We start from the raw sequence: 13,020 nt of genomic DNA on the forward strand, positions 1-13,020 counted from the left end.
TGAAAATGAAATACATGTTTTTACAGGAGTAGCTGTAATTTTAAAGATGAATTCATATTCTTACAGAAGAGCTTTGTGAGCCAAAAGGGGTATACAGCCTTCCAAGAATCCGTTATTAGTCCAAGTATGTATTATCAATTTAAGTAAAATAAAGCAAAACATTATTCTTAGTCCAGTTACACTACCAGTACTTTTCTCCAAGATACAGAAGTACTACAGAAAAAGATAATTACCCTTACAGTTAAAGTTGTTATTCAAAGGCTTCCTAGTTTTCTTCTCATCGTTATAATCACCCTTCCTGTGCTCCCCTGAGACCTGTGGTTGAGTGCTAATTTTCCTCAATAAAAAATGGAGAGAAGGGTTTACAATTCATCAGCTTCCTAAATTGTTCTCCAGTGAAAAGTACAAATGGCTTAACCTGACACCTTTAAATGAAACCTAACACTGTGGTTCTTTTCCTGCCTTGGGTCAAGTTGAATTTATTTTTGCCTATTCTATACTGCAGGCAGCTTAAAAGTGGTGGTGTTGTTGGTTTTGTTTGTTTGTTTGGTTGGTTATTTTTTTTTTTTCTCATTGGTTTCTGGCTACAGTTTGATTATTTTCATTGGTTAGCTATTTAAAGTTACAAAGACACCTCCTCCACTCCTAATTAGGATAAAGAGGTAATGTGTATTAGTTAGACATTTGCCATACAAGGTGCACAGAGCTAAGCAGAAATGAATTCAGGTAGTCACCTGATGACAAGGTAACTTGCTGTTTTAAGACTTGTAATCTTAAAGCAAACTGAACTCACCTCATACCAAGTCAACCCCTGGCAAGTCCTGAGACCATGCACTGCTGGATCCATACAGAGCCTTTACTAGTAATAGTGAAATCATATTTACTGGGCTACAATTCCCACCTGGAGGTAAGCTGGGATCCTAGTACTTGATGTTTCCATGTTCTTTTCACAGTTTTTTTTACCTGACCAGGGGAGCTCTGTATGGGCAATTCAGCATAGTATGGTCGTATAGTTTAATCATACTAATTATTTCTACAGCTGAAGTAATATTCACTTAAGATTTGAATAGATCTAAACAGAAACAGGACGGGGTTGAAGTTCCTAGTCTGAATAACCATACTTGTTGCTACATAAATCGTATATATTTAATAGGGATATCTTTTGTTCAAGTGCACAGAGGTTAAGTAATCACTGGAGAATAAATTCTGGCAATTTGAGTCTGTGCAGTGCTAGCTAGATACCAATAGTAGACCAGTTTGTTTTGAAGCTGCAAACATTTCTCAATCATTTTAAAGGTTTACAAAGCTGGGATATAATCACCTATGTGTCATTCTTGTTTATCCAAGGAGTCAAATTGCAGTAAGGTTTCATTGTCTAAAATAAGAGAAAGTTGTATAGTAAAAAGCGGGAGGGGGAGGGTTGCTTGTTTTTGTTTTCCTTTTTTTTTTTGGTATTGAATAAGACTATTGTGCTTGCTGGTCTTATTCCTGAGAATCTTGTTGGTCTGAATCCGAGTCATCTGTTAATGGCATCAGAGTTGAGATAGATTCAGATTAGTGAAATTCTCAGGAATAACACCACTAAGTCTTTTTAATCGGTAAATCAGAATTTGTAATTACAAAGTATGTATGTAATTATGACAGATGTAATGTTTCTGTTATCCTTCTAAACACTTGTTTGTGGTTGCTGTTGTTATTTTTATGGCCAACACTAATGCATGTTTCCCTCTACAAGGTTTTATCATATGATGCTAAATTTTTTGACATTAATAATCATCAACAGTTTCTTTATTGTGATTTGCATTTTCAGTGGAAGTAATCTTGAATGGCTGATAATCATATTTCCTCTGTTATTTTTCTTTCATACACTTCTGTGAGTAAAAGCCAACCAAGAAAAGAACTTTAGTTTTCTGTCTCATGTCTTAGTATGTGGTTTTGGTATATCAGATATCCTGTGTCATCTCGTTACTTAACAACGTAAGTTTGAAAGAAATGCCATCATGAGTCAAATATCAATTCATAATTTCTAGAAGTTATATGAAGCTTGCAAGAATATTTTTTTTTCTGAGATAATACATGCTGTTAACAACCTGCAAAGAACCTGCTACAATTTTCAGTATGATTTCTGTGAGTAGCTGCTATGTCTGCAGATGAACAGAAAATCCAAACAACAGTATTTTTTCTTCAAGATTATTTTTTGTGACTTTCCTGGTGTTACACTATAGATCTAGAAACAATGGGTTCTTCATTAATTTCATCCTTGTGGAAAGACAAATTTCTAACCAATTCAGGAATATGCAGCATGCTGAAATATATATTAAATGAGCTGCAGCTCTAAAAGAATCACATGGTCTCCTATAAAAATCAATGAAGTCCAAGACAACACTGTAACATTATTCTGATTCATGGGACCTTAAGGCACGTAGCAATACTCTGGAATTTTCTGCTGTCTCCAACAGGTGCATGGATAGAATACATTTACCTGAAGAGAATGGGAAATATTGTGAATATACCATCCATAATCCAGAAGGGAGCTTCCATCAGCTTCTACACGATGATGGCTGTTGTGACCAACAGCCCTTTCTCATCATCAAAGGTAGATTTTCAGACTAGGAATTGCTGGTCACATATTTAATAGAATTCTGGAATTTTATCATCATTTAGTATCAGCATGTTAGGTTGTGAAAGGTCTTATCTTTCATGCTGCTTCAAGGAACAGTTTCACATGCAATTATGATCTGCTTAAATCTCACATAAAAGAAACATCAGACTGAAGTACTTGTTTTGAAGTTTTCTTGTGTGGATATCAACACAACCTGAAATCAGAAAGCTTCCTAAAAAAAATGTGATTCTTGAAATTCCAAAGATGATTCTGATAATCAGTATTTGTTTACATTCCATGATGCATACTCAGAGCATGACTAAGACAACAATGAGTTCTTGCTTTGGCAATTTTTGACTATTTGCTCTGAAGAAGGAAGAACTAGGCATGAAGTTAAAACTGATTCCTTTTTCTTTTTCCACTTCTTTTTCCCCTGTGTGTGGATCTTCTACCATGTACATCTGCAGCAGCTCCTTTGAATCTGAACTGGAAAAAATCCTGCGGTTTTTACTGAAGTTATTTACTCTCGGAATGACTGTTCTTGAGTACGTTGCACCATGTTTTACAAAATAAGCAACGCTCTGAATTCTAAGCCACTATTTCTTCATCTTTTCTGTTGATAACACATGCAGTCTGTGTCCAAAATAGCACTAAAGTACACAAGGTGTCAGAAGATATATTTGGTAACTATAGTGACAGGCAAAACTGATGTGCAGTGGCATAGCCATGGAGAGTAATGGCACTTTGATCACAAATAAATCTTTAAAAGTTTAAAAAAAAAAAAAAAAACAACAGGTGTTTCAACTTGTCTAGATTTTAAATGCAGGAATTTTTTGCTATCAGTCTTCACTTGGACTTCAAGGGATGGCATACTTTGTCAGACAAACCATAAACTTTGTAGGAGGGAAGATAATCAACACAAAGTCACAGCTGCTTTAACCATCCAAGTAATATTATCTAAATCCAGCAACAAACAAGGCACCACTTTCTGCATCTGTTCTCACCTTCTACTCTTGCTTTCAGCCAGCTCAAAATGCACATATTGGCAGCCATACAACTTCATCTCATTTGATGCTACAGTTCCTCAGTGGGAGTTGGAGAAATGGTTGATAAATCAAACTCAACCACTAATCACACCATTCACTTCTTCCCAAGTACAGCTTTCTACAATTGAAAAAGAATGACAATTTCTAAGCATCATAATCAGCTAATTCTCCCCTCCTGAGAAATTATACCTTTTAAACTACGATGCCAATAGAATTGTGCAGATTGAACACTCTATGGTATCAGAATATGTTATCCTGTCCCAGAAGCTACTCATATCTCTTTGTGGATATTGTACTCTCATCACATTGCTATTCGCTCTAGCAATCATACCCTGAAAGCTGCATACTGCCTCTGCATGTGGAACCCTTGAAATACATGGTTATCATCATTCTGGTATTACCTTGGGAGCTCTGGAACGTGGTTTTGAAGCTATGCAGTGACCAGTCAGGTCCACATTAGCCAGTCAGGAGGTAGGGAATATTCATGGTATGGAACTGTGGGTCATATCAGAAGTTCAGGAAGCACAAGCATCACAGGAAAAGTCAGGTAATAGAATACCATGTGAAGCATGAAAATAATTTAATATCAAATAAATATATATTTTTTATATATTTATTTTTACATAATCTGTAAAGTTAATCTCAGGTGATGAGATAGCTCCCATTTTATAATTACTGTATGATTTGTTTTGGGTTAAGCTGCATTTTCTTAGTATTATTATCTTAGCATCTTATTGCCAGTACAGAGAGATTTCATCCCTTTTTTAATTTTCTGAAGGCACTTTATTATAGTTCAATATTGTCATTATTAATAATTTTCCTTGAAGACCTGTAAAGACAGAGAACTAGACTCTGTAGGTATTCAAAATATCAAAGATTTTTAGGCTTTTCTTTTTTTTTTTATTCTTATTCAGGGGATGGGTTTTGTATGGATAAAGTCACAGATCCAGCTGTATTGTAAGCAAAATTCTGTAAAAGCCTCTGCTGAAGATTTTCCCTGTGTCTTGTAGCTCTGTGGTGGTCATGAACTTGTAGAAAACAAACAAGCATTGTTTTATGAATATTAAAACATTCTCTGATTAACAGTCGTGGTGGAAAATATTTTGATTTCTAAGCTTTTATTACGATTTCCAAAAAGCTGTAAAAAAAGTAGAGAAAAATAAAAGTCTTATTTCTGGGACATTTTTTTCCTATAGCAGTTGCAGTACACAGAATGTTCTATTAGTTGAAATTACACTTCCAATGTCTTTGAGTTTAAGCACCCGTTAATAATACTTGCTTATTGATATTTGTAGAAAAATATGTGTATCTGTATGGAACTGTGTTGATCATGTATGTTTTTGAGAGTTTACTGATTATTCATATTCTGCTATTGTACAGAATAATTCAGTGAATCAGCAGAAATCATGAGTATTGAACCACAGAGGCTGTTATGGTTGTCTATGTTTTTGTTTTGTCTATTTTTTATATTCTTTAATACTACTAGGAAATAAAAGCATGTGCACTTATTCCATCTAGCAGAAAACACCTTAGTATATATTTTGCATCTCTCCCACTACAGTATTTGAAAGGAAAAAAAGATTTTATCCCAATTCAGTAAGAGTGCATTATTACGTCAGGCAGACTTGAGAGTTACTAACGTTATTCATTTATAGAGATTATATTTGTATTTTGACTTCTTATCAGTGGCAACTCCAATGCTGTTTTCCCGGTGGGGATCTCTACTTAGGACTACTGTGAACATGCAGTGTACTTCATGTTCCCATGTTACTTTCTCTCCCTCTTTCAGTTCTGATCTGCTATGGTGCCAGAATTGGTGCTAATGTGTGTCGTCCATACTCAGTGCAGGAGCAAATTAGGCCTCAGAAAGATTTTACCAAGGGTTATCAAGTTCTGGTGGACACAGGCCCCAAGGTTAGGGCTGCTCCTCCGACATTGTGTATTTGCTGTTAAAAGTTGGATAAAAAGACTGACATTATGGGTCAATATGAATGCAGACTTCTCCTTTGCCTATATATTCCAATTTTGCTAATGCCATTTACAAATGCAGGAAAATATAACCAGCATGGTTTCAGCTTAAGGCTAAAACTGTGTGTTAAATTTTTGCCCCAGCTTCTTCATTGCTCTTTGCAGTAGTCAACTTCCGTGTCTTTTCTCTGGTCTTTCTGAGCTGTGCTTCAGCATGATTGCACTGTTATTGTACCTTTTCTATAATCCTAATATGTATTTAGATTACTTACCTAGATTCCAGTTAACCAATTTATACGGTTGGAATGATATAATACAGACCTACCGGTATTTTTGAAATCCTAGTGAAAATTCATCATAGCCTCTTTTCTCTAGCATTTTTTATATGCATGCATTAGTCTCTGTGATATTCTGGGAATCCTTTCTAGGCATAGGCAACTACTTCAAAATATGTGTATATTTTTTAAATTTTAATGAAATTTTCTTGGACTGTATTTGCACTCACTTTAGTTTTCTTTCATATATTTTTTGTTTTCGGCAATGTTAGCCTCACGGTATATTTTAATCAAGTATTTCAACATATTTACAGAAAAATGAATGGAATTGTAACCACTTAGTCTTGAATGATTTGAAGTGTTATTGCACTCCATTTGCAGAATAGGACCAGGGAACAGGACTTCCTTAACTGTTCATGAAGCCACAGGAGAATACACATTCAGAGGAATGCAGCAGAAAATATCATTACATATTTTACATTATTTTATAAACAATTTTGAAGAGATCATTTTCAGACACCTTTGAAATAGCTAGAAATTAACTTCGGTAAATATTGATGGTTTATGAGTCATTTAGGCCAAATCATTTTATTGTGTACAATTTTTATGCATTTTCTTTTTGTTTTTTGACTTTCCATAACCTGAATAAACAAAAATATGTCACTTTTTTGAAATGAACCAAATGCTTCTTAACATGTATTTGATGATGATGTGAGTAGATGATGTAGTTATCAAAAACCTCCTATCTTTCTGAGTATTCATTACGTTGTTTTTTCCCTAGTAAAAGAAAAAATCCTTTTCCCTAAGATTTAATACTTTTTAGTATTTAATATTTTTCAGTATTCAAATATTCGTATTTGAATAAAATATGTTTTCTTATACATGAGAACTTAAGAAAGTTTTTCTGGGTACAGACGAAATGTCTACATAGCAAAGTTATTTTTCACAGCAATACTAGAAAACAATTACATAAACTAAAACAAGAAAGTGAATCTACTGGAATAGTTAGTTAATTTTAAGGGTCTTTGTGAGTCTCTCTCTCTCTCTCTTTTTTTTTGTTAACATCAGGTAACACTTATATCTCTTCTTTGGAAAGTATGGAGTTAATTATAGTGAATATATAGTGAATTAGAGTATTTGTGATTAGTGTTGAACCGATAGAATCTTCCTTTGCTGTTATCAAAGTAGTATTGTTATGACTCAGTCACAGGTTGTTTCAGCATATCTATTTTCACAATTCAAAATGTGACTTCTAAAAGAAATGTTTCTAACAAAGGTAAAATCAGAAATAAAATGGCTGAAGTATATGTACACTTTAAGTATGAATAATGTAGATTTACAGTTGTAAATGTAGATAACACTCAAAGATTTTTTTTAAAAAGCAAATAATCAGTAATTAAATAATACTGATATGAACTATGTCTTACAAAGTGTTTGTAAAATATATAGAGATTAGAAAACTGTTTTGTTTTGTTTTAAAGAAATTACATTTTAATTATCCCAAGAAATCCCCCCCAAATTGCTACATTCAGTACTGCAGTAGTATAACATGTTTACTCGTAATGTCATATTTTTGTTCTTTCATCTTTTAAAGGTAGAATGAAAGCAGAATTTTCATCATTAGGAATGATAAAAGAGATGGGTGATCTTACTAATTTTTATCAATCCGGAGAAATTTAGATTTTCTCCTGCATTAGGTTTCATAACTTAGATTACGTATCTATGCTGTGTCATTTTCACAGGAAACAAAATTCAGTGTCCTTGGACTCTAATGTGGGGTACTTCTCCTTCATTGAAATCTGATATACTTTATATGACAACTTTATTTTGAATATGTGAAATCTAAATTGTATGCATTTTTTTCTTGCATTCAGTGAGGAAACAATATGTATAGAGTTATGAATGTATGTATTTATAGGATTGAACATTAAAGTATGCTTCAAGTTTAAATGCAATACAAATAAATAGTTACTATTTTTCCCTCTTTTCTTCACCTTCCTCAGTAATGAAGGTAGGTAAACATCACTATTTAGTATCAACTTTTTCTTTCTTAAATGAAAAAAAATGAAAAAGAAGCTAATTTTTCCAAAGCTACAAAAAAAGTAAATGCAGAGCCAGATTAAAAATAACTGTTTATTTTCTTCCCTCAGGTATACTACTCCATGGAGTTGAAGTGTCAAACAGTGGAGTTTTTTTAAAATGTTTTATTTAGTTTTCCCTGCTCTTTTATGCTCTTGAAAGTCAAATAGGTTTGGGTCAGGGGGTGGGGAGATGTTATGGATAAGGATTTTTATCAAGTTGATAAATACAAAATTTATCTTCTATAAAATGAGAAGCTGGTATTCATTTTTCAGCCCTACCTTCTTCCATGCAATCATAGGTAAATGAAATCCAGAAATTTGAGTTGCATTTATGAATCATGTTTTTTGTTGTTGTTGTTTGTTTGTTTGTTTTAACAATGTTGAGCTTCTGTCAAGAAAATATGAATAATGAAAATAAGAAATCTATGACTGGATTTGTATTTTGATCATTGTATCGGGGGATATTTCTATTCAGTTTCACAGTTGCATTTTAATGTCGAGAGATAATGCCAACTGTGATACTATGAATTTACACATGTATTTTCATTAACTGAAACATCATAGCAAAATAAATGAGGTAATAAACAGGTTTTTAGTATGTCATTCACTGTGCCAGTCATAAATTGATAAATGTGGTGGTTTACCTTGACAGTGTTCCTTTAAGCATGTACTTATTCCCATGATTATAGTGCCTCAAAATAGAACATATTTTTCTATATATTTTTAATTCATTTGACAAATTTAGAAATTGCTTAGCTGTCAGTAATAACTTCACCACGGATGAAGAGATGCTTTCAGTTATACTTATCAATGGTGTTTAATATATGAGACATACATAAATATACATATATGTATAAAACCTTTCTTTTTCCTGAATCAATGTAAACAGAGCCCAGATGGCCGTATAGAAGTCAAAGGGCAGCATGGAAAATCGTCACTGCATATTAAAGATGTGAAGTTGTCAGATTCAGGGAGATATGACTGTGAAGCTGCAAGTAGAATTGGTGGGCACCAAAAGAGCATGTACCTTGATATTGAATGTAAGTTCTAATGTTTTGTTTCTCTTTAAAATTTGTTTTAAAAGAAAAAAAGTACATTCTTAATGGAAGGTCAGTTGTTCCTGGTAATTCATGTTTAAACTTGCATAATTTAAGAAAGTGTGTTCTTCTGTAGTTAGTAGTACTGAATTCTGTGGAGGGATCCTGACTTTTTTTAAGCTGATGTGACCCTTGTCAGTGATTTAAGCATAACAGGATTTCATCTCAGATCATATTCCTGTGATATTACTCACTTATTTAAGGCTAAACTTAATAACTACAAATTGGCTAAACTTAACTTCAAATTTTTGGGCTGGTGGAGCCTGCTCTGGGTGAAAAGTATTCACTGGGAAAAGGTAAAGACTGATTTGAGCAACAAGTCAGACTTGAGCTGAAACTTCCAAGATGCAACAAAGTCTTTGTTTTTTGGGGTTGCTTTTTATTTTTCCCCTAGTTCTCTTACTTTCTAATCCTCCTCCAGATATCAAGCCCTTGTTATATGTCGTCATGGAGCTGGAGTTCACAAGTTTGTGACAATTTCATGTGGGCAGGCTGCTTTGTGGACAGGTTGCTTTATTCAAAACTCTTGATTTTTATCCAGGAGAAAATGAGATTATTTTTGTTTACAGAAGAGTCTGATGCTTTAGAAGCCATCAGAGGATATAAATTTCAAATACAGGAAAATTCAGTGTTAAATTCAAACACCCTTTTGTTCAAACTCCTAAAGGAAAGGTCTACAGAAATGAAAACCAAAAGTCATTAAGTCATTATTCTATTTTGCTAGAAATTTGTAGGATTTATTTATATTGCTTAGAATAGCTTGAGTGAGCCTGTTTGAGCTTCAGAGTGAACAAAAAAAAAAAAAAGACCAACAGAAAGGTTGCATGAAAAGTATTTGATTGAATAGTTACATGAATGGAGGGGGATAAAATATCGGTCGGTTTCCAGAAGGCTTACCAAAGCTTTGAATAAACAATTAGACCAATAATGTAACATAGTGAGGTTTACTTACAGGCTATTTGTAGTAAAAATAAAAGTAAAACCCACTGAACTGAAGGAGTGTCTTTCCACTGAAATACAACGAACATTGGAATAAGATCTATATACGGAGATAAGTAATGATTTCAGACTGTCAACTGAGTGATGTCTTGAGGAGTTTTGAAAGTGACTTCAGTATACAGTTGCATGTTCCATCATTTTCACAAGCCAGCAGTGGATATTTATATAGGAAATAAATCTGAAAAGAAAACAAGAAAATTTCAAAGTTCTAATTGGATGTTAAAAATGCGATGATTTGCCAACCCAGAAGGCCTAAGAAATAAATACAGTGTTCATTAATAGCTTTAACATATCTGTTTTTCAATAAATAGACAGTTGAAGGAATTTGAAACTTTGCAAAGTAATTTGCAAAAATTCTTTTGGGAGCATATTTAAAATATTTTTTCTTTAATGACTCAGTCTTTAATGACACCTGGTGCGCTGATAATTATTTATTTTATATGTATTAAAGGAAAAAATATTTTACTAGATAAAAATTAAAGTTCAGTGAAGCTCCTTCAAAATATCTGTAAAATTCCAAATCGTATCCTACTGTACGCGTAAAATAATATGAAAAATATGTTAATTAGCATCATGTAGCTATTATGCTTTAAAATTCAATATATATATATATTTTTTTTTGGTACTAACAAGGGAAATATAGGATTTGTCACATTTTATGAAATGTTAGCAAAAGAAATGGAAGAAGTCATTAACAGAACAGAATTCATATTAAAGTCCATAACAAAAATTCTGGATTGATAGAATGTCATCTAAGACACGTTTCAGGTATCATTGATGTCATCTAAGACATCTTTCAGAGTGAAATTTTTGGACATAATGCTATGAATTTAAAAGTAATATATTACAATTGAATTAATGTGAATTGTGTGGCAGGCTTAACTGTAATATGTATGGGAACAATCAAATACATGTATGTGAAAATGGATTAGCATATTGTTTTAATTCTGTATTTATGCTGATGTAGATACACTTTTTAATACAACGTAAAACTTTTTACAGCTCAGAAGTCTTCTGATAAAGAAGTTTTTAAAACATAGAAATATTATTTTATCATAATATAGATGACACATTGTAGTGATGATTTTTAATTTATAACACAGCATTTTTATTTAACATAAAATTATGAAATGTCTAAAACTAGAATTTTCATTTTTTGAAACTTTAACTGTTATTGAAGTTTAAACCAAGTATTCAGAGAACATCTGTGCTGGAAAAAAAGTGAACAGAAGTAGAAATATTTTCATATCCATTACGTGTCAGGTAATTTTGTAATGCAGTGCATGTATTTTGGGGGTGATACAACAGAAGTCTGTCTCTGTTGGTATTCAGGTTTACCAGTCAGAGCAGTTTTTAATTTGCATTGGAAATAACTTTGCACTGTTACATGAACTCCAACTGTATCCTGTTTGTCCTGCCCAGGCAACAAAGCACTTGTCTAATGACAACAATTTCTGTCCATAAAATAGTGTCCTCAGAGGAAATTGTCTTCATTCTGGCCTCATCCCCCATCAATCTAGTTTCTGTCATAAATTTCTGTGATGAAACAGTCTCTATAAAAGAATCTATTAGTACCTTCTTACCACTGGTTCCATACAATGCGGTGTAGTCTTAAGTACTAGACGTGCTTTTCTGAACTACAAATATATATATATTTTTTTGTAGCAAGTGTCATAGTTATCTTTCATTCTGGCTATTTCACTTCATAAGTTGCAGGTTAGAGACTTTCAGCAGAAGTTAGATTTTCAAAAACTAAAAAATTTATTGGTAGTCATAGCAAAATGGGAAAAGAGAGGGGAGTTGTATGAGATTCTGTGAAGTTGGTATCAAATAAATGTTTTGACTCCCTTTGTATTATTCTCCAAGTGATCTTTTTTCAGCATATTGACTGTAATTACAAATGTTGCTATCAGGGTTGTTTATATATTTTTTTCCAATTATTAATTTACCAAATTGCAGATCTGAAAAATCTTCAAAATAATTTCAATGATTCTGGTTTTATTCTCTTCAAACCCATTTTTGAGAAGGATTTTTTTTCAAGTATGGATAGCTCTTTGCATAATCACTAGTGGGCCATTTTAGCAGAATTTGTATTATTTAATGGTATTCTAGCATAAACCTCAATAACTACTTTAAAATTAAAATATAAATAAATAAGCAAGGTCTAATTGTACATATTGTTCCATAGCTCCTAGATATAGCTAACCAGTGCACCTAATACCATTCTATAAACTAACAACACAAGTACAGTAATCTTCTTTAATAATCTTAATTAATTGATTAATTCTTAATCTTCTTTTTTAATATGTTTGCTAATTTATGTAGTCAGGAGAGGAGCATGTTGCTGTCACATTTTCAAATGGCAGTGCAGTCTAACAGGACTAATCGAGTCACAGGATGCCCTGGTGTCACTGTCTCATGCTTTTACTTACTGACCCTTATCAGAGACTTAAACTGACAGCAAGATTGCACAGAGTTTCTATACTTTATCCTTGTTCTCTGTTGGGGTTACTTTTGATGATAAGAGCAGTTTGCCAGGACAGGAAGAGATTATCAGTTTGATACTGTTCAGGCACAGTTAACCCAGCCTTTAATCTGAAATAAATGTTAGATAGACATGAATTGTAGAGAAGCCAGAGTCACTTAAAAGGATTTCTTCCTACAAAATCTTTTTTGTGTTTAGTTATGTTTAGTTTTCCTTGTATTTACTATGAAAATAATAAAAGAAAAAAAAAAAGAATACTTAAGAAGTACATGAAAAAGAAGATAAAATTATTATTTACTAATAGATATCATTAACTGCAAGTTTTGGTTATACATATGAAGCCTAGTGTATGTTGGATTTATTATTATTAATAATAAACATCATTGTTACTACTGCGAACTGAATCAACTGATTGAAAAGTTGGCATATATGATGTATACTAGGTATTGGGTATTAAGATGTGTTTG

At 32.7% G+C, this 13,020-nt stretch overlaps 1 protein-coding gene across 6 annotated transcripts in view; it reads left to right on the forward strand.

The window, feature by feature from the left end:
- Window positions 1-13,020, forward strand: part of NCAM2 (neural cell adhesion molecule 2) — a 288,588-nt gene that overhangs the window by 188,054 nt on the left and 87,514 nt on the right. For all 6 annotated transcript variants that reach the window (XM_080579695.1, XM_080579698.1, XM_080579696.1 and 3 more), the window contains exon 9: window positions 8,862-9,012. In XM_080579695.1, coding sequence (XP_080435821.1) covers window positions 8,862-9,012 — 151 coding nt within the window. The remainder of the gene's footprint in view (window positions 1-8,861; window positions 9,013-13,020) is intronic.

This window comes from Anser brachyrhynchus (assembly GCF_964034855.1).
Source record: "Anser brachyrhynchus genome assembly, chromosome: 1".
Lineage (NCBI taxonomy): Eukaryota > Metazoa > Chordata > Aves > Anseriformes > Anatidae > Anser > Anser brachyrhynchus.